Genomic DNA, 21,675 nt, shown 5'->3' on the forward strand with positions numbered 1-21,675 from the left:
CTGTTGGTAGCTCTCGAGGACTAGGGTTGGCTACCCCAGACCTAGGCAATGTCAAGAGATTGGTTTTGGCATGTTGGGGTATCCTGCATTTCTGTGGCAGTTTTGACTTGAGCAGATGTGTCAGAAGGCTCTCTCCCTGGGTCCAGTTTACCATTTCCTAGACCACTCAATATCTCACCCAGGGAGACCCCCCCCCCCCCCCCCAAGGATACAAACTCTGTGGTGCGCTGCTCCACCAATTGCCCTGTGCCTTCAATTCAGTTCTAGAAACTCTTGCTCCCCAGCAGAATCTTAGCCCCAGACACTACACCACTCTGCTCCCGCTGGCTGCTGTTTACACCAGCTGCAGTCCACCACCTGTGAACTGTGCTGCAGTCCCTGCCGCCCACCGTGCCCTTCATTGTCTTCATCCCTGTGATATGCAGACCCGAGCTATGACCCCAGTTATTGGCATATGGCGTATGACAATGGGAGCAGGTTAAATCACAGAGCACAGGGAACTGCCTGTGGCTGTCATTTTGCATCTTCCACGTGGAGACACCAACTGTTCCATCTGGTTGAGTCAGTGAGAGGTGAAACCCTACTGCCCACAAAAGCAAAAAACTAAGGAATCTCATTACACTGCCAAACGCAAAACTTTCCACAGCACATACATGGGACAAAACCATGTGCACTGCAGGTGGGGCAGATATAACATGTGCAGAGTGAGAGTTACATTTGGGTGAAATGTTCACACTGAAATCTAAATGGCAGCAAAATAACTCATCCAAATGTAACTCTCTCTGCACATGTTACATCAGCCCCACCTGCAGTGCACATGGTTTTGTCCATTAAAGATCAAGTTTGCTTTTGCAAACAATCTGAATCACCCCCAAAGTCTATTAGGGATTGCAGGATATTAGCAGTTAGTAGGGAAGTTTTACGCAAATAAGTTGAATGCGTAAAGATACAACCTCTCCACAAGCAGGCTAACACTATGTATTACTTTGCTGATAACGGAGTCTGCTTTCTATGTCTGTGTGCTGTATCCACTGGTTGTACTTCCTGCCAGCAGCAACTATGTAGTGCACCCCAGATGGTTCCTCTGTAGGCCGGGTACCCTTCATGTGGCTCTACTCATACAGAGATATCATACAATTTACACACGTCAGATTTACCATAAGTACCTTGGGTCCTTGTATGGCTCATCTCCAACAGTATAACCTACTTAATTCAACATGGCTGCCTCATCTGGTATGCTCGTGGATGGGATGAAAAATATTTGGACCTTTTGATTATGTTGGGCCCCTACTCCTGTTAGAATGCTGTGAACACACATTTTGTGTCATTTCTTCTGGGCATGACCTACTACACCCAGGGTAATCCTACATAGTGTGCCCAACATGGCTGCCTCATCGAGTACATTTCATAGGAGAATTATATAACCCACAGAAGTTATTACCCAAAATATCTGCACCTGCCCCCTCCTGTATGCTTATTGTGCTCTCTAGATTTACACTCATCACATGTAAAGCAATCAGCATTATACCTCTATTTTACAGCCAGCCTGCTACAGACATATATACAGTGACTGTGAGCAGAAAGGCTTTAATAATAGAGCAGTCAATTCAGATGCTTAAGAGCACCTTTTTGTTTACATCTTATAACGTCACAATAAAAAACAAAATAAAATAATATTTTTGTGGTATTCATTAAAAAAAATTATTAATATATAAAATATGCTACAATCATTTTATTAGGTCTAGATGTCAAAAACTGAACAATAATTCTATTTCACATAATATAGTTACAAAGTGGTACCAGAGAGACAGTTTGAAAAACATTATTTAGAACTGCAACTAGAACACATCTTTACAACTTGTTACAAGAAGATTCGGAGAACAATCGTTTCCTACCTGCGATGTGCAGTCATCAAAGCGCACTTGGTAACCCACTGTACTCCCCAGTGAGCAATCCATTTCTTCTGCCACCCTCTGTGCCACTGATATTGTGGCTACCCTGCGAGGCTGGGTGATACCAATCATGCCATGATCTGCAAACCCTTCAAATTAAATTTTAATCATCATTAGTTTATTTTGCTTGTTTGCTATTCCTACCAATAGCTGTCACTGGCTGGCATGTAATTGTGTGCACAAACTTCATTAAAAATGAAATACAGTTGAGTATCCCTTATCCAAATTATTCCGAAAACCATAAATTCCAGAAAGTGGAAGCACTACTGGGGACATCTGTAACAGCACTACTGAGGGCATGATAAGTAACTGGCACTAAATACGGTACTTGTGTCGTTTCACGGCGCCCAATATATCGGGTGCGATATATCGGATGCGATATCGGCTAATATATCGGATGCAATCCGAAGCGATTTTTGACCTGTTTATAACCCCACTATCCACTACGCATGGAGTTGATTTTATAGAGTGTGGCGAGCGCAGCGAGCCACGGAGCCCGAAGCGTGGCGAGCCCCGTGAGGGGACGCGGATTACTGCACTCGCCACACTATATAAAATCAACTCCATGCGTAGTGGATAGTGGGGTTATGAACAGGTCAAAAATCACATCTGATCGGCCGATATCGCATCTGATATATATATATATGCCGATATATCGGGCGCCGTGAAACTACACAAGTACCCTAAATACTGTATGTAATGTACAAGAAAATGATTGGCATTTAAATTCAGTACCTGGGATAGTACACAAAAACTTTGGGGGCTATTCTGGTTTATTTGGTCCTCTGTGCATTTGCACGGAGGAGCGATGTTGTGCGTCTGCGCTTGCAGATTTCTTCAGTAAATGTGCAGACGCAGAGTGCGTGCACCCACGGCGAACATTCTGTTCGCTGGGTGCACGCACCCTACACAGTGAGCGGGGCGCGGAGAAGGGCGGGGGTGCCGGGCAGCCCCATTACCATATGGGAACACCCAGAATTTCATGGGAGTCCCATGAAATTCTGGATGTTCTCATGGTAATGAGGCCGTGACGCGGGGATGGGCAGCTGACATCATCGGATGTCAGCTGCCCGCCCATTTCCGTCCAAGCATGCACGCATATGTAAGTGACTTGAAAGTCACTTTTATATGAGTGTACCTTCTACATCCGACCATCGAAAGATGTGGGTGTTCCCTGCAGCATGCGAATGGATTTTTATGTTAAACATCCATTTGCAGCCAGTGCGGGTGAACCCACGCTGTGAGAGGGGGCGGGCGGCCGGGCATTCGGGGGGCGGGGTTTGGTGGACTTGCAAGGCTGCGAATTCGCAGCCTTGCGAGTCAACCAGAAAAAGGGCCTTTGTTTCATGTTTTGAAACCTTGTTTTATGCACAAATAAAATATATTTGTGTGTATTTCAGGTGTTTGATGTGTGTGCACAACATACCTCAAGATACATCATTGAAATATAAAAATATTCTGAAATAAGGAATAATCCATTATCCAAAATTCTTCTGGTCCCGAGCATTTTGGATAAGGGATACTCAACCTGTATATACAAAATGACAGAAATGACAGAGAAAGGGACTATGAGGGGTAAAATGAATAATTCAGATAAACATAATAGCAAATAAGAGAGAATTTGAGAATAAATTATCAATGACCCAATTAAAAACCATCTATCTTTGAGTTGATACACTAATATGTTGGCTATGCGCTTTAAGATCATCTGTCCAATCTGACGGTTTGAAACAAAAATCTAGTAATGTATAGTAGCAAAGCACAATTAACCATGCCCAAACACTGCACCAAAAAATAAAAATCAATGTTTGTTCAAGCAAATTCAGGCACAAGTGATTTGCTCACTCTCGGTTTTGTTCACCTTGTGTTGTATATGTATAGTGCAAAAAGAGCCCTCAAATTGTGCTTTCAACAGCGAGTAGATAGAAAAAGACATTTGTATCAGAAATGGTTAACTTTTATAATATGTTTGGTAACCCCTGCCTTTTAACACCTTTCCACATAGTAATAAAGCCCTCTTTATGATTTGTATTTAAAAAAAAATATGCACTTTAATACACAGTGGGAAAATAAAGCAATTACAAATCATTAAGTGTAAAAAAAAAAAAAAAAAAGGTAACAGAAAAACAGCCAATTTTAGATGACAGGTAGCACAAGTTTGTGTGACATATTCCTATACTGTGTATCCTTGGCAACAGGATTAAAAAGCATTGTTACAGTTCTTTTCTGATAAAAAGAAAAAAAACAGATTTGGGTTTCCTAGTACGGCGCCCATCGCATACCATCGCATGCCTTAATTAGTGGTATGCAATGGGACTCGATTTTCTGGTCCTAAGAGCCGCACTGTACAATTTTAAAATGGCATGCGATAAAAATTATGATTTAATTGTACATGCACCCTGATGGGTGATTAGTATGTTATATGCACCCCCATTGTTAACGCCACCACCACTATTAACGCCAACCTGAAGCGTGTCGAGCGCAGCGAGAGCGCAAGGGACAGCGGTACGCGTCCTCCGACCTTCTCATACCCCCACTATCCACGTCTGCGTGGAGTTGATTTTATTTAGTGTAGCGAGCGCAGCGAGCCACCGAGCCCAAAGCGTGGCGAGCGCAGCGAGCCCCGCGAGGGGAAGCGGAATACATGTGAAATTATCTGCATACGCTCGCCACGCTTCAGGCTCGGTGGCTCGCCACACTATATAAAATCAACTCCACGACGTGGATAGTGGGGGTATGAAAAGGTCGGTGGACGCGTACTGCCGCGCCTCGCGGGCTTGCTGCACTCGCCACGCTTCGGGTTGGGGTTAATAGTGGCGGTGGCATTAAGAATCGGGGTGCATATAGCATGTACAATTAAATCATAATTTTGATCGCGTCGCATGCGATGCGATCAAACGATGTAATAAGATTAAAATCGTGGGCGTCGTGCTAGGAAACAAGTACCCAGATTTGTATTAAAGTGCTAACTGGTTACAATCTATAACTAGAAAACTGATCATACTCTTTTTAACGGAGTATAAAATCCTGGGTTATTGCATATGACCACACAACAACATGGGATTTTGTCAGTGGAAAATCCTGCTAGATACCTGGGAAGGAATCCCTGGTATCTAGCAGGGTTTTACATAGGAAAGACCAAGGAGAGCTGCAAAGGTAACCTGTTCATAGTATGGGAGACACACTTTTCCAGCGCAAGGAAATACTATCATCTACAACCCATGCCCAGTGTGAACAGTGCTTACCCGGGTATAACCCGGGATGGCCCCGCAGTGTGAAAGGGGTCGTCTCAGGTCTAATCTGGTTTGGAACTGTATTCCAAACACTGGGTTGGAGGATTTTGATGAAAAAGGGGTATAACTCTTCAAAACACAGTGGGCCAGATTCAAGTTTTTTAAGTAAAGCAACAAACAAAAACAAACAAACAATGTTTAAATGCAATTTTTTTCTGTACAGGGTAGTACTGTCTGCTTTTGCATGTAGCCCACAAATGTTAGACAGCTTTATTTTTATACTGCAATTTAGATTAGAGTTTGAACACAACCCACCCAAATCTAATATGAGGACAACAATTTCCCCAAATAAATGACAAATGAAGACTATTTAATTATACGGAAAATAACAGAAGGGAGAAATAAGGGGGGAATGCTGGAAAATATTGATGTCGTGTCCACACCCCTACCCCAGCCAAATCTAAATCTTTCTACATGTTACATCTGCCCCACTTGCAGTACAACAAGTTCTTGCTAGTGTTACCTCCCGTCCAGGATTACCGCCTGGTAATTTAGGCCGGAGTCCGGATGGGTGGCTGTCCTGGACTATACAATGTCCAGGATTCGGGCAGCCCTGGCAGCAGCAGCTGCAGCTCTTCCGCCCACTGTCTGGGTGATGGGAGGAGAGCCAGCAGGTGCAGTCTGCGGCTAAGAGGCGGCACCAGGGGGTTAGCGCGGGCGGCGGGAGAGACAGATACAGTCTGGGCTCGGTCACATCACCCCGGGGTGATGTAGCGGTAGTTCCCATCCACTGCAGGGACGCCACCGGTTACATCCCATGCGCTGGAGGGACCCCGCCGGCGACTTCCCATACCCTGCCTGGGCTGCCGGACGCTGGGGTAATGTGACACTGCCAGACCTGGGGTGATGCTGCAGGGGGAGGTGATGGTGATGATGTGCAGGGGGAGGTGATGATGATGATGCTGCTGCAGGAGGGGGGGGCGGGGGTATGATGACGCTGCTGTGTCACCCCAGCTTCTCCAGTCACCTATCTGCATCCCCCCAGCTTCCCCAGTCACCCGCTATCTCCATCACCCCAGCTTCCCCAGTCACCCGTTATCTCCGTCACCTCAGCTTCCCCAGTCTACCGCTATCTCCGTCACCCCAGCTTCCCCAGTCACCCACTATCTGCATCACCCCAGCTTCCCAGTCACCCGCTCTCTGCGTCACCCCAGCTACCTGCTATCTCCGTCACCCCAGCTTCCCCAGTCACCTGCTATCTCTGTCACCCGCTATCTCCGTCACCCCAGATTCCCCACTCACCCACTATCTGCGTCACCCCAGCTTCCCAGTCACCCCAGCTTCCCCAGTCATCTGCTATCTCAGTCACCCCAGCTTCCCCAGTCAGCCACTATCTGCGTCACCCCAGCTTCCCCATTCACCTGCCATTAATGCTCCCGGCATGTGGTATACTATGTAATGGGTGTGTGATGAGTAATCGGCATTACATTGAATTTTTTTTTGCACGCGCCTTCGGTACGCACTTTCCTTGTTGTCCGTGCTTTAGAAAACATTTGAGTCCTGGCATCATAATGAGTAATGGGCATCACAGTGTGTAGCATAAAGTGCAATGGGCATTACAGGGGTGGCAGTAACCAGTTGGCAGGAAAGGTGGTGTGGAAAGCGAGGCAAGAGTGTAAAGGGAGATAAGGTCAGAGATGTAAATGGCAGAAAAGTGGGTGAGAACTTTTATTTACATTTTACATTCCTGCATGGGATATATTGGGAATTTTGCCACAAAATCACTGGGTACCACATGGATGTCGTAAGCGGCCAAAAAAAAAAAAAAAAAGTACATACCTGGATTCAGCCAGGAGTGCCTCCTTTTTCTCTATTTTGGAAAGAAAAATGTATATTCCGGATAGAATTTCAGAGTTGGTGGCTTCCTTGTCTAAGAAATCCAGAGTAGCCACATTTTGAGAACTGAGCAGAGTTACATAACGGTGCTCCCTACACAGACGCAACAATTGACTATATACTATATACAGAGGACTGTGGTCAATAATCCCCCTATTTATTAGTGTAGACTTGTTGTTTGGAGGCATAGCAGAGTAGAGTGAGAGAAAAAACATCAATGGGGAATTCTTAATAATTCAGGGGAGCATTACATGTTTGCAGGAGCAAAGCAAAGCGATATGAGCAAAGCGATATGATGTACAGGGGAGCAATGTGGGAACAGGCATTGCCAAATAGAGCCCAGCAGAAGATGTAGGGAGGAGATAATGGCACAAACTAAGGCAGGTTACAGAGTCAAGTTTAGAAGGGAAGATGGGAAGAAATAGAGGGAGCGTGAAATTGAAGGTGGGACGAAGGTGGAGACAAACAAAGAGTAGTAAATGGAAAAAGTAGGTGGAAGAACGGGATGGGAGGACTGAGAACACAAGATACATCAGATGGGAAAGGATTATAAATTACAAGTAGACCAAAAATGTAGTCTAGAGGGGCAGGAACACATATGGAGGACTGGAAGTGGGATAGCAGGTGGGGCACACCTAATGATCAAAAGACCCAGATAATATTAGAAACTGGGCCTAGTGGGGAGCTCACCAAGGCACGTCTGCTCTCTGTCCAAAGTACAAAATACTAATGCAAAAACACACCACTGGGTAACAGGCATGGTGCCCGTAAAATGTAGCAGATCCAAATATGACATTTTCCATTAATTAAAAAGTAACATTCTACAGCTAGTTCACCCATATTCCCATTGCACCTCAAAACCAATGTGCATTTATTGAAACGTTTGACTCTTTCCCTATTGATGAAACAAAAGTATTTGCTAAAAATTCAGTTTCTGAAAGTCAATATCTCCATTAATATGAGAATACACAGACAAGTCAAACTATCTGCAACATAAAAACATATGAATATATCCTGGTAACCAGGTCTGTGTGACGCCATTAAAAAAAAAAAAAAAAAAAATCTGCTAGAGACAAAATGCCCCTGCCTGGGGTATCGCTGTCTGCTGTAGTGCTTCTAGCACAGTGTGGTCTGTATATTAGCACTGATATGCAAACCAGACCTGTACTAGAAACACCACAGCAGACAGCGACACCCCAGGCGCGGAAGAGGAACTGCATGGGTTTTCAAACATGGCGGGTGCTAGAATGAACATTAAAGTACTATCCGAAATGTTAAAGTTAAAGAGGAATGTACCTGCTTTGTAGAGATACTGCGGCAGCTGGGTAGTCTTCCCGCTGCCTGTGTCTCCAGTGACAATAAGGAAGGAGTGCTCCCTGGCAGCATCAACAAGCTTATCCTTGCATTTACGAATTGGGAGTTTGGGCACGTCAGACGTCTCTCCATTCTTACTTTTGCGGGCTCTATCTTTAGGGTCCATTTCACTGGTTTATATTCTGTAACACAGAAAGTAACATTTAATCAGCATTAGAGTACAACAGTACAATAGCCCACGTGTAATTTATTAGATCCAAACACACATTGTATGTAACACTCTATAAGCAGCCAGTCCTTTCAGAGGACTGTGATACACAATGCAGTTGCCCACAGGTATAGAGTGTGCAGTCATTAAACAAACCTTCACCTCATGAGTCAGATTAGGAGAAAGAAAATCATGAAAGCACCAATATTAAACCGCCTGCCCACTGACAAATGAGCTGAAGTGAGCTACAGCTGGCAGACGTTATTTTCCTACACTTTACTTGGCACAACTCCTATTATTTATAGTCTTAAAAGGAAAGACAATTCTTCACCTAGTAGCTGATAATAAATATGCAAAACGTCTATAGAAAATGTGCATTATGCTCTCATCCCTTATCCATCTGCCTAAAGATTTGCTTCTTCAGCAGCCCATACACGCTGCAATGCGGGCTGTGCGTTCTGTGCTTTGAGGTGCGCGCTCCCGCGGCACCTCATCGCACAGTACAAAAAGTATGTGCTTGTAGATACTTTTTGTACTTTGTTTTCATCACATTGCATCCACAACGCATGCACAGGCAATGCAATGCAATGTGATCCGTGCTTGTTAAGCACGGAACGCACGCCCATATCGGGGCGTGTATGGGCAGCATTACAGCTTATATTACAATATATGGGATTATAAATAAAGGGAAAGTGGCCCCAGTGTGGCTTCCAAAATGTTTCGCTCCCCTACTCCTGTATGCTCACGTAACTGTGGCCAAAGGGGAACACCTTTCTATATCTGGTGGACCAGCCCTTCTATGTCCCCTTTCTGGTCTAAGATACTACTCCTCCTAAAATCCATTTCTGATATCCCGCTCTCCTTGGACAATGTTTGGGTTTTTAAGCCAAACCATTAAGCCATAAACGGTTTAATAACAGTATTCGTTTTTCCATTGAAACATCAGTTCTGCTGTATGTCATAGGGAGAGAATGAGCTGCTATAGACTAGGCCAGACAGACTGTTGTGCCCTTTTACCACAGAATCACATATACAATGCAATGTGGGAGGGATCAATTGCCTAGTTCGCATTGCAATATGCGATTCTATAGGCGGGATGTATGCTCCATCAGATGCAGGAAGAGGAGCTCAGAAAGGAATGCTCAGCTAGGTACCGGGGTATATGCATGTTGTGGTTAGTGCAGGTCAGTGCTGACCTGCACTAACCACACTGGCCCGCCATCTTAGAATGGCGGTAGCTCTGAGACACAATGCTGCCCAATATTGGTACATTCGGCAGAATCCCCCATAGAAACCTAGGGACAGGAGGGATCACAGCAGGTATCAGAGAGTATTGGTATCAGAGAGTAACATTTACAGCTAACCCATGAAAACTAGTGTTTTCAGGGAATAAGCCGGAAATATTCAATGTACAATCATATCAGGGTTGCCGACCCTCCCGGAATTTCCGGGAGTCTCCCGAAAATCGGGGCTCCCTCCCGGCCCCCCGGAAGGGTGGGCAACCCTCCCGGATTCAGGGGGGACCCCCGATGTCCCCCGGATCGCGGCATTAAAATGCCGCAATCCTCGGGTCTCGGAGGAGGGGGCGGAGCTAAAATGACACAATCGCGTAATTTTAGCCCGGCTTCCTCCACTGAGATCACTGAATTAGCTGGTTTAACAGCATGGGGGCGGGGCTTAGTGATGTCACGCTTAAGCCCCGCCCCCTGAGCGGCTACTGAATCTCTCCTCTCCGGGCTTCTCCCGGAGAAGAGAATAAGAAAGTCGGCAACCCTGAATCATATACAATCTGTATGATACTTATTCAATAACTGTAATCAGAAGGCATTTCCTATACCCCTATCACACTGCTCTGCCAGGTGGCATCCAGGATTTTGTACATGTGAATTCCCTTTCAGACTAGCGGCCCGATCCAGTTTATAGCTTGGTTCGTGACATTAGCACCAATAGGGAGCACAGGTGCCGGTATGGCGCCGACGCGGCATAAGGGGGAGGGGCAGGCCGCGCTACTGGTGACCTGGCACAACAAAGGGGGGGGGGGGGTCGGGATGGTATCCCCGCCTCCTTTCACACTTGGGGGACAAGGGCAGCCAATGAAGCACCAGGGGGAGGGAACTGCCAGGAAGGGGTTTAAAAGACTGGGGCAGGGGGGAGGCTGAGCACACATCATCAGAACACGATCAGAGCAGGGTTGTAGACTTCCCCCCAGCAGCTTAAAACTGAAGCACAGGCCGCAGAGAGGACATAGGACAAGGCCTCCTTACCTTGTTTCGAGCACCGAGTGGGAGATCTATCAGCCAGGGACCAGAGCAGGGCGTTAGCAGTCGGAGTCAGCCTGCCTCACAGCTGCTGGAAAACTGCCCAAAGGGTCTGAGGTGCATCAGCAACAGAGGCAGCATACAGCCGGCATCCATACGGCTCGAGAGGAGAGGCGGCAAGCGGAGCAGCAGCAGCATACAGCCGGCATCCATACAGCACAAGAGGAGAAGCCACAACCAGCGGAACAGAAGCACAGGGGCACGGCACAGGCATAGCCAGGAGGCAGAGGCAGTAGTGGAAATCCCCAGCGCCATCAGCAGCTACCCAGGGAGTGGAGCTGAGCGTTAGCAGTCTGTGTCATCATGCCCCACAGCTGCCGGGAGATCTGCACCAGCAACGTCGTCGCCGGGAGACACGGGGAAGCCTATCCGCATCGTCTGAGGGATTACAGCAGCAGCATCCAGCCATCCTCCTTACAGCTTCCAGGGCCTAATCCCACAGCCAGCATGAGCACGAGTAGGAAGTGGGGGAGGAGTCCAGCAGGACAAAGGGAGCAGCTGCAGCAAATTCTTTGAGGAAGTGGGGGAGGAGAGCAGCAGCACAGAGTAGCTCGGCTGGGAGGGGCTCCCCCTAGTGGCCGCAGCACATCAAAGTGCCCAACAGCAAGGAGGAATATCAGGAATCAAGCAGGTAGTATTGTCAGCACCAGCATGGAGCAGCTAGCACCACGGTGCAGCAGTAAGGGTCTGCTGCAGCCGCGCTAGTCGCTCAGAAGAGGAGCAAGCTTTTCATCAGGGCGAGCATGTTTATCAGCACGGATGGAGGAGATACAGAGGAAAGCATCAGAGTCCGCCTGGGTGTGGCGGCAGGAGCCGGGCAAGGGGATACCATGAGGCTGTGGCCAGGGTGATGCCCGCGGATCACCACAGAGGGCCTAATGCCCACAGGGAGGGAGCACAGGCATCAGGCCGAGAAGATGTCGGCAGGCCATCGGGCTGCAGGGAGCAGGCAAGGAAAGCAATTGACGGGCACCGCTATGGTCGGCATGGCTTCAGCATTTCACGTCGTCTCAGCCAGAACCCATTTGCTCATTGATGTCACCTCCTTGCGCATTGTGCGGCGCAGATAGCGGGGGGCATGAGAAGAAGGTCACCATGGTCGACGCGGGAGAAAAGCGGACGACGCACAGGATTGGTAAAACAAATGTTGATAACCTGAATAGCATGTAGTATGCCGAGGTAGACAGTATACAGAATGTTAGCAATACTATGTACTATGCCATGATATGTATAGACATTATCCAGAGGTTAGCAATGCTATCTAGTAGTTACTGTTTCCCTGTTTGATTATGCGTACTCCGTAACCGGGTGCTGTGGAACCCTGTGTGTGTGTGTATATATAGATATATATATATATCTATATATATGTGTGTGTGTACATAGATAAAGGATGATAATAGTAATAATAGGACGCCAATATGCGCTATCCAGGATGTAATATGCCAAGAAGGGGAGCATGACTGTTAGCAATGCTAGGTAACATGCAAGGGACTTAGAATGTTGAGCTATGCTAGAGAGTTATGCATTATAAGAACCAGGATGTTAGCAATGATGTGGGTGTGTTGTAAGGGTGCCTAGGGCGGTTTGCAGAAGGCACACGTCCCGGTACAGGGGAGGAAAGGGGGGGTGGCATTCTTCTCAGCCCCCCCCCCCCCCCCTACACGGAGGGACAACAAACCAACATACAGGCAATCTATATTAAAAGACAGGGCCTTATGGCACGCAAAAGGGGCATAAGTTAGCCGCTGTAAAAATGATTTTACGGGCATTGGCTATGGATTGTCGTGTGCAATGAGGCAGAATGGACATTTTCCATAGGAATTCCTTTGTTATACGGCCGGAGGGCAGGTTAGTAGCCTCCACCATGCCAGTTAGGTGTTATTGCAGGAAGTAGCTCTGATGGGCCAGGGGAGAGGGGGGAGGCGGTGTCCCACCACCCCCCAGGGTGATAACAGCCACACAAAGGCTATGCTGGATCTGGGATGGGAGCAGGGGGGGGTTAGGATACCTATAACCAGGAATGTGACACCCTCCGGCAGCTCAAGAAACCCTGAAATCTATTGGGGAGCAGCCGGGGGCGGTAAGGGACAACAGCATCAAAGAACAGGCTTTAGGCAGGATGAAAGGGCCATTCGGAACCCCCTCATTGGCAGGAATAGTTAGCTCATGGTTAGGACTGGTTCCCAAAAGGGCACCTGGTAAATTCAGGCTCATTCAGCACCTGTCTTATCCGGAAGGGGCATCGGTAAACGATGCCCTTGGACAGGGACGAGTGCTCAGTGCAATACCAGTCGTTCGACTCACCCGTCAGGATAGTCCGAGCGCAAGGCAGGGGGGGCGCTTATGACAAGGTTTGACATGGAGTCAGCCATTAGGCTGCTGCCCCTGCGCCCCGAGAGTTTTTTGTCACAGGGGCTAAGTTTTGATGGGTACATCTTATAGACAAATGTCATCCGAGGGGATGCGCTATATCTTGCGCATATTTGAAGCAGTTAGTTCATGCCGGCAGTGGTGCTGGAAAGAGAGAACCGGGTCAGCGGCAATTGCGCACTACCTGGATGATTGCGTGGTGGCAGGGCCACCCATCTCGCCATAGTGCAACCTCTTGTGGAGGGAATGCTGAAGGAATTCAGCGTGCCCATTGCTCCAGGAAAACGCAAGGGCCCAAAGCAGTTCTGTCTTACGTGGGGATAGGGATTGATTTGGCCAAGCAGGAGTGCAGATTGCCTGAAGTGGGAAAGCTGGTTAGAGGGGTCAGGTATTGTGCCGGAGCAAGAACGGTTGCACCGGGGCAGCTCCAATCATTGTTGGGAAGCATCAATTTTGCTTGCAGGTTGATCCCGATGGGCAGGATATTTAAGCAACGGCGGGAGCAAGCCCGCTGTGGGCATAGCAAGGAAAAATCACTTTCTGCACATCAACAAGGAAGTGCAGAGATTTGCTAGTATGGGAGGAATTCCTCCAATGCCTAAACAGGGTGCATATGTGGCCAGAGCCTATGCGGCCCAATCGCGCAATGCATTTATTTACGGATGCCGCATGAGCCACAGGCTTTGGGGCATACTGGCAGGGAGAATGGTGTGCCCAGTGGCGGCCACCAACGCGGAGGGAAGCAGGTCTCACCAGGAACCTTGCAGCTCTGGGGCTATTCCCAGTAGTGGTAGCAGTGACAATCTGGGGAGAGAGGCTGGCCAACAGGCAAATTCAATTATGGTGCGGCTACCTGGGGGTAGTGCAGGCAGTAAACAGCCAGCGGGCGTCATCATCACCAGTAGTCAGGCGGGTTAGGAGATTGGTTGTGAAATGCCTGCGCCACAACATTACATTCAGGGCAAAGCATGTGCCAGGGGAAAAGAACGTGATAGCGGACATGCTGTCACCACAATATTACATTCAGGGAAAAGCATGTGCCAGGGGAAAGAGCGTGATAGCGGACACGCTGTCGCGGCAGAACGGGGAAGCTGTCAGAGCAGGTCTAACATGCCCTTCATGCCTCTGGCAGATAGGCAAGCCGAGTTAGCTAGCCAGGCGGAGCGGTCACCGGCACCAAGGACTTGGGAAGCATACAAGGTGGCATGGAATTGCTGGAAGGATTGCCAGGTTACGGTAGGTGCCGAGAGACTCAGCGCGCAGCAGCAGCTGTTGGCTTTCTTGACCAAGCTCAGGCAGGAGCAGGCCTCAAAATCCCGGCTAGGCGCCTTGCTGGCAGGCATCTTGTTTCGACAAGCTCAGTGGCAGGGTCGACAGGGCGAAGTCATTCGCAGTGCATATGACCAGGAGGGGCTGGGCCAGAATGGAGGCGTAGAGGCCGGACGCAAGGCAACCCATCACAATAGAAAGGTTGTGGATTTTGTGGGACCAGATTACAACTGTCTGCCAGGGCCAGAGGGAAGCAGCCCTGTTCAGGGCGGCATTCGCAATGGCTTTTAGTAGTGGCGGGAACGAGGTTGTCAACAGGAGAGGGCCCGCAGCATAGAAATGTGGCAGTAACTGAGCAGGCGGCGCTGTGCAAGATTCACAGGTCAAAGACGGATCAGGAGGGCAAGGGTAAATGGGTCCAGCTTAACCGTCACGCGGACCCGGCAACGTGCCTGGTAGCAGTGGTTAGGGCCTTTGTAGGTATGAGGACAGCGAGCAAGGGGAATTTCCTTGCGCACGCAGAACGGGTCACCGCTAACCAAATACCAGTTTTCAGCTATCCTGAAGAAGGGCGTAGCGGCAGGCGGTGGCCGACAGGTAGGTTTAGCTCCCATTCATTGAGGATTGGGGCGGCCACTTCCGTGGCTAGTGAAGGCTGCGCAGGTGCTGGGAGCAGAGCGCCGGGCAGGTGCAAATCGGATCGTTATAAGATTTATGCCAAGCTGGTCGCCAACAAGCTGACAGCTAATTAACTCTTCCCCCTCCGCAGGGAATGCAAACCTAAAACAAATATGGATTGTCGGCCACTCCTACGTTCACTGGGCCGAAGTCAGGGCTGCGGCCAGGCCTTACGGCAGGCAGCTAGGGCTGCCAAGGAGCGAAGGACGAATGTTTTGGTTCTGGCAGAGGGGGATGAGGTGGAACGGGCCCAGGGAGACATTGCCACTGGGCAAGGGGATGGCCGGCACGCCGGACACGATAGTTGGTCATCGGGGAGGTAATGAGTTAGGGGATGCCAGATCCCTTGACCTGGTAAGAACGATCAGCACCGACTTAGGGTTAGGGTACGGTCGTCCAGCAGCATCCACAGGATGGTATGGCGCGAGGCAAAGAAAGGAGGAGCCATTGGAAGGACCAGGAAGAAGGTAAAGGTGGCAGTAGCCAAGCGTGTGAAGGGGGGTTATCCAACATGCAGATATCAACCCGACGATCAAGGGCATGTATGAGGCGGATGGAGGGCATTGGCATCGACTGGTTAACAACGCACTCCGGGAAGCGCAGGGAGTGTGAGGGAAGGGCGTTTGTGCAGGGTGGGGGTTTTTCGGTGCCCGGGCAATACCCGGAAACCTCAGTGGCGGGAAGAGGCGGTGCGCAAGGCAGGCGGAGGAGGGGAACCAGCTGAGGTGGCAGATTCACCCTCGGCGTGGGGGCCGCACGCCAGGCTCCAGCTTTCGACGGCGGGCCATCGGCTGCGCGCCAGGCGAGAGTGATCTGCAGGGGCTGGCTCCCAGGAACGGGAGGGAGCGTTGCCGAGGGCCTACCGCGTAGGTATGTGGCACGCCCCAGCACGAATCAATGATCGGCATTGATAGGCTCTTGCACCTTGCCCACCGCTCTCTGTCCTCACCCTGCAAAACGTTGGTTAAGGATTGTGAATAAAACTGTGGCCAATGATTTAATCCCAAAACTTGTCTCAGAGTATGATTTCAAGGGGAGGGATAATTGGGACGGTCTAGCAGGAGCACAGCAGGCCGCCCTCTCACCTTTAAAGGAGCACAGGTGCCGGTATGGCGCCGACGCGGCATAAGGGGGAGGGGCAGGCCGCGCTACTGGTGACCTGGCACAACAAAGGGGGGGGGGGGTCGGGATGGTATCCCCGCCTCCTTTCACACTTGGGGGACAAGGGCAGCCAATGAAGCACCAGGGGGAGGGAACTGCCAGGAAGGGGTTTAAAAGACTGGGGCAGGGGGGAGGCTGAGCACACATCATCAGAACACGATCCCACCCACCCACCCTTTTTTATGGCATAAGTGCGTGAGGAAGCTTAGACATGTCAGGTCGATATGTAACAGTACTCTTTGCGAGTTATGTGCTATGTCGCAATTGTTGCAGTGATTTGTTGTAACGTTTTTTTGTATGTGTTATGTGCTATGTCGCATTAGTTGCAGTGAAGTATTGTAACAGTATTTTGTATGACTTATGTGCTATGGCAAAGCTGTTACAGGGATGTATTGTAATGATATTTGATATGAGTTATGTATTATGTCACAGTGGTTGCATTAATGTATGTTGCAGGGCGTGAAGAGGCGGTGCGCAAGGCAGGCGGAGGAGGGGAACCAGCTGAGGTGGCAGATTCACCCTCGGCGTGGGGGCCGCACGCCAGGCTCCAGCTTTCGACGGCGGGCCATCGGCTGCGCGCCAGGCGAGAGTGATCTGCAGGGGCTGGCTCCCAGGAACGGGAGGGGGCTTTGCCGAGGGCCTACCGCGTAGGTATGTGGCACGCCCCAGCGCGAATCAATGATCGGCATTGATAGGCTCTTGCACCTTGCCCACCGCTCTCTGTCCTCACCCTGCAAAACGTTGGTTAAGGATTGTGAATAAAACTGTGGCCAATGATTTAATCCCAAAACTTGTCTCAGAGTATGATTTCAAGGGGAGGGATAATTGGGACGGTCTAGCAGGAGCACAGCAGGCCGCCCTCTCACCTTTAAGTACCCCAACTAGGGCTTGGAGATGAGATCATCTCAAAGTGCCGTCCCTCCCAATGCAGTGAACTAGTGCTGGGTTCGATAAACCCAGCTTACCCATTCACACTGCACTGCGAGCCAGGTTGAACCAGTGTTTCATTTTAGATCCAAGCTGTTGAAAGCAAAAAAGTGGCACATCCACAATTTTAAATGCCTACCATATAATTTATATTGAACAAAGATTAAAACACACATGTACAGTAGCTGTGAACTACACTATCTACTACACTCCAACAAATAACCTGTAATAGTGATATCTGTTTAATGTGTCTAATCAATCACTACTTCTAAAGATTCACTTCTGATATATGCAAATGTAACAAAAAAGTCACAGTACAATTACACAGCTTGTTTATGTTTTTGAATGATTTGTGAGATGTAAATTCACCACAAGTTTCTAGTAATCGATATTATTATTATACTATTACATGTACTAGTAAGTGACTGTAAGCTGGTAACCCTGACATGCATCTCCATGCTAGTGACTAGTCCCTACTCCCTATACACTTAGCATTACTGTCTGTAACTTTTCTTACCTAGAACATCCTGGACTGGGGGACGCCATCTTGCCTGTCACGAACTCGATGAATAGAACCACCAATCAGTAGCGTCATGTGATGCTAACATATATTAGTGACACTACTACTCTTTGCTACATTTCCGAAAAATATCCCCTTCTACATAATCCATGCTCTGGTTTAATCACATATAACAGCTACTTCCCGTGACTGAAGCTTTTTGCCCAAAACCAGGACCCGCAGCCAGGAAGATCTCTTCGGCAGTGGCAGACAGTCGTCCACCGTGTGCAGAAGGTTTGTATCGGAAACCAAGTGGAGGAGCGCCACCTAGTGGAATTTTCAGTTATGTTCCCACAGTAATCTATATACGGTATATTTATACAAAAGCACGTGTACTGTATCTGGTTTATTAACACTGACAAATAAACTAATAATAAGCAAATCAAGTTGTGCGTGTGTTTGTCCAACGTAAAAAGGATGGGAGGCAGAACAAATGTCAAATAATTTTATATTGTTTTGGGTTCCATAACGTAATCTGGATTTTTGGTTAACATACCTCTGTTTGGGGTGCCAGCAATTTAAATTCCGGTGCCAGAATCCCCAGAATCTGTACTCATGGGCAGAACACCGGCCTCCAGAAAACCGACAATGCTGTTAATGCCACCGATACCGTGTTTCCCCGATAATAAGACACTGTCTTATTTTTTTTTTCAGTCCAAAAACACCAAAGGGCTTATTTTTGGGTTAGGGCTTATTTTAGCTCCTCAGTCCTTCTTTTAGCTACATCATGCCCCTCAATCTCCTTATACTTTAAGCACAACTGCCGATTTCCTTTCCTTCTGCATTTTTCAGCCACTCAGCCTTTCCTCCGCAGCCGCTCAGTCACTCCGCTCCCATCTGTGAACAGACGCCACTCAGTCCTTGAGGTGCGCAGTGACGTCACATGCACAATGCATCCCTGGGACCGCTGATGCGAGCAGAGGCTTCAGCAGTACCAGGGCTGCTACCGTAGCAGCAGCATCCATTTCATGCGGGCGGGTGGGGGGGGGGGCATTAGCAGAGCTGGGAGTTTAGCACAGGGACTGGGCAAAATGGGGATTAAGCTAGGGCTTATTTTCGGGGTAGGGCTTATTTTGGACCGTTGTCCAGAAATAAGGGTAGGGCTTATTATTGGGGTAGGTCTTATTATCAGGGAAACAGGGTAGCTTCAACTCCACGCATGAGCTCAGGGTAACATTAGATTAAATCCTACTAGTAAGGGTAACTTTCATACATGTTTACCAAGCATCACCCTGCAGTGACAGGGTGTCACAATTCTCAAAAGGATCATATGAAAGGGAAACGGTACATCTGTCAGAATGAACTTAGGTCTACAGTCATTAGGTTGACCCCACTAGGTCGACTGGCAGGAAGGTCGACTGGCAGGAAGGTCGACCTGACTTAAGGTCGACATGGGCCAAGGTCGACTGGCAGGAATGTCGACCTGACTTAAGGTCGACATGGGCCAAGGTCGACATGACTTAAGGTCGAATTTGCATAAAGGTCAACATGAGGAAGGTCGACTGGTCATAATGTCGACATGGGATATTCACTGTTTTTTGGTCCGAATGTTGACACAGTCGACATGGACACAGTTGGCAATGCGAATCGGACCCTCGCTTCGCTCGCGATGCTTCGGGCACGGTGGCTCGCTTCGCTCGCCACAGCTTTAATAACCTCCTCCACGCCCTAGTGGATGGTAGGGCATGAAATACCGCCTGTCGTCACGTCGGCTCAAAAACCAGTGAAAAACCCCATGTCGACCTTATGACCAGTCGACCTTCCTCATGTCGACCTTTATGCAAATTCGACCTTAAGTCATGTCGACCTTGGCCCATGTCGACCTTAAGTCAGGTCGACCTTCCTGCCAGTCGACCTAGTGGGGTCGACCTAATGACTGTAGACCTAAGTTCATTCTAATAGATGACCGCATCCCATCTATATCATAAGTACAGCATGCTTGACTTATAATATGGCTGGATAAGCCAATATGTGCCCAGTTTGGGCTTTAGCAATAACCCAGAGGCTGGATAGTTAGTAGTTGTTAGAACTGTGTGTGGTGCACACGGTGTATGCTTTTAATTGATCCTTTTGGTTAGGGAAAGGTTTTGCCCAATCACACAGTTATGCAGGGTTAGTACACTACAGCTCTCAAATGTGTTAGTCAGTCACACCTGTGCTTAATCAAGCAGGACCCCCTGGTCACTTAAGGTTACTGTTAGGGCAGTGTGCTGCAAGCGCACATACTGTACACTCAAGAGATGCTGTAAACGTAATACTGTGCCTTGTGCCTTTTGGCTCCACTACTTGCATTTGTAATCCACTCGTGGTGAGAATGTGCGTGCCTGGAGCGGGTCCCCGGCTGCTGGTCTTACCGATGGTGCAGCCTTCTCTAGGACTCCCTGCTCCGGCGTTCTTCTCCCAGGCTCTCGTGGTTAGTGGCGACGGCAGTGTGTTGATGACGCGTTTCCCCGCCTCTCTTGTCAGCGGCTTCATTCAGCCGTGGGGAAATGTGTGGGGTAATGAGAAACGTGTTCCCTGACCACTGCTTTATAGGATATATATATCAGAGTGGAGCGGACAGGAGAGCCGAGCCGAGCGTGCTGACGTCAGAAATCGGATGCCGGAGCTTCGCGGCGTTTGGAACTGGTGACTTGCCACTGTTACCCAATTGAATCTGTTTTTGTTAATCTTTTAACACGCATTATATTTGTGAGTGTTTTTATTCATGCTGAAGTAAACTTTTTACCTTTTTTTATCTTAAAACATACTACACTATTGTGCGCCTCCTGTTTCTTCATATGCTTTCAGAATCGGACAGGTGGAAGAGCCCACAATAAGGGAGTGCTGCACACAACTGCAATATTGCTATCTCCGGATTGCTTATTTGAAGTTATCAGTATATATGCACAACAGATAGGACTCCTAAATTATGTAAGGATATGTATCTCTTCATCTCCCATCAGCTGACATTGGGGCAGATGTGTCAGCGCGCAGAGGCTTACCACAGACGGGGGTCGCGCTGTCCATCCTGCGGGCCGCATGGTTATTTGGATGCCTCGGAGCAGGGGCACACAGGAGGCAGGATCCAGGCGCCTAATAATAACACTATTGGGGTTATATATATATATATATATATATATATATATATATATATATATATATATATATACATATATATATACACACACACACACACACACACAAACACACATATATACATACATACACACGCACACACAATATCGTCCCCGGCACTCCAGTGTCCCAAATCTGGATTACCCCCTTAGGGGTGAGTCTATTCTATACAGTCGCAGGAAGGTAGGTAGCACACATAAGGCTCCAAATTTATTAAGAAAAGTGCTGGTGCAGTTTAATGGGATACGGTCATTTTGTCTACAGCATTTAGGTCTACAAGCATTAGGTCTACACCACTAGGTCGACCTGCATTAAGGTCGACCTGCATTTAGGTCGACATGACTGAAGGTCGATATGACTTAGGTCGACAGGGTCATTAGGTCGACAGGGTCATTAGGTCGACATTGGGAAGGTCGACAGGCAAACGGTCGACATGGGGTTATTTGACTGTTTTATGAGTCGACATGTGCCGACAGGTGGTATTTCATGCCCTACCATCCACTAGGGCGTGGTGAAAGAATAAAATAGTGTGCCGAGCCTAGCGAGGCCCCGTGCCCGAAGCATGGCGAGTGCAGTGAGCCATGCGAGAGGACGCAATGCTATGTTGACTGTGTCGACGCTTGAAAATTTATTTATTTTTTAAACCATGTTGACTTTTTCACTGTCGACCTAA

General features: G+C 48.5%; 1 protein-coding gene across 1 annotated transcript in view; it reads right to left on the minus strand.

Moving 5' to 3' along the window:
- The window catches only part of DHX40 (DEAH-box helicase 40), a 112,247-nt gene extending 94,090 nt beyond the window's left edge, over positions 1–18,157 (minus strand). The window contains exons 1-3 of the mRNA XM_083173771.1: positions 17,844–18,157; positions 8,378–8,577; positions 1,896–2,041 (exon numbers count right to left, since the gene is read on the minus strand). Of these exons, the coding sequence (XP_083029897.1) occupies positions 1,896–2,041; positions 8,378–8,561 (330 nt within the window). The 5' untranslated portion in view covers positions 8,562–8,577; positions 17,844–18,157. The remainder of the gene's footprint in view (positions 1–1,895; positions 2,042–8,377; positions 8,578–17,843) is intronic.
- Between the last annotated feature and the right edge of the window lie 3,518 nt (positions 18,158–21,675).

The sequence above is a fragment of the Crinia signifera genome, chromosome 2 (assembly GCF_055691185.1).
Source record: "Crinia signifera chromosome 2, ASM5569118v1, whole genome shotgun sequence".
NCBI lineage: Eukaryota > Metazoa > Chordata > Amphibia > Anura > Myobatrachidae > Crinia > Crinia signifera.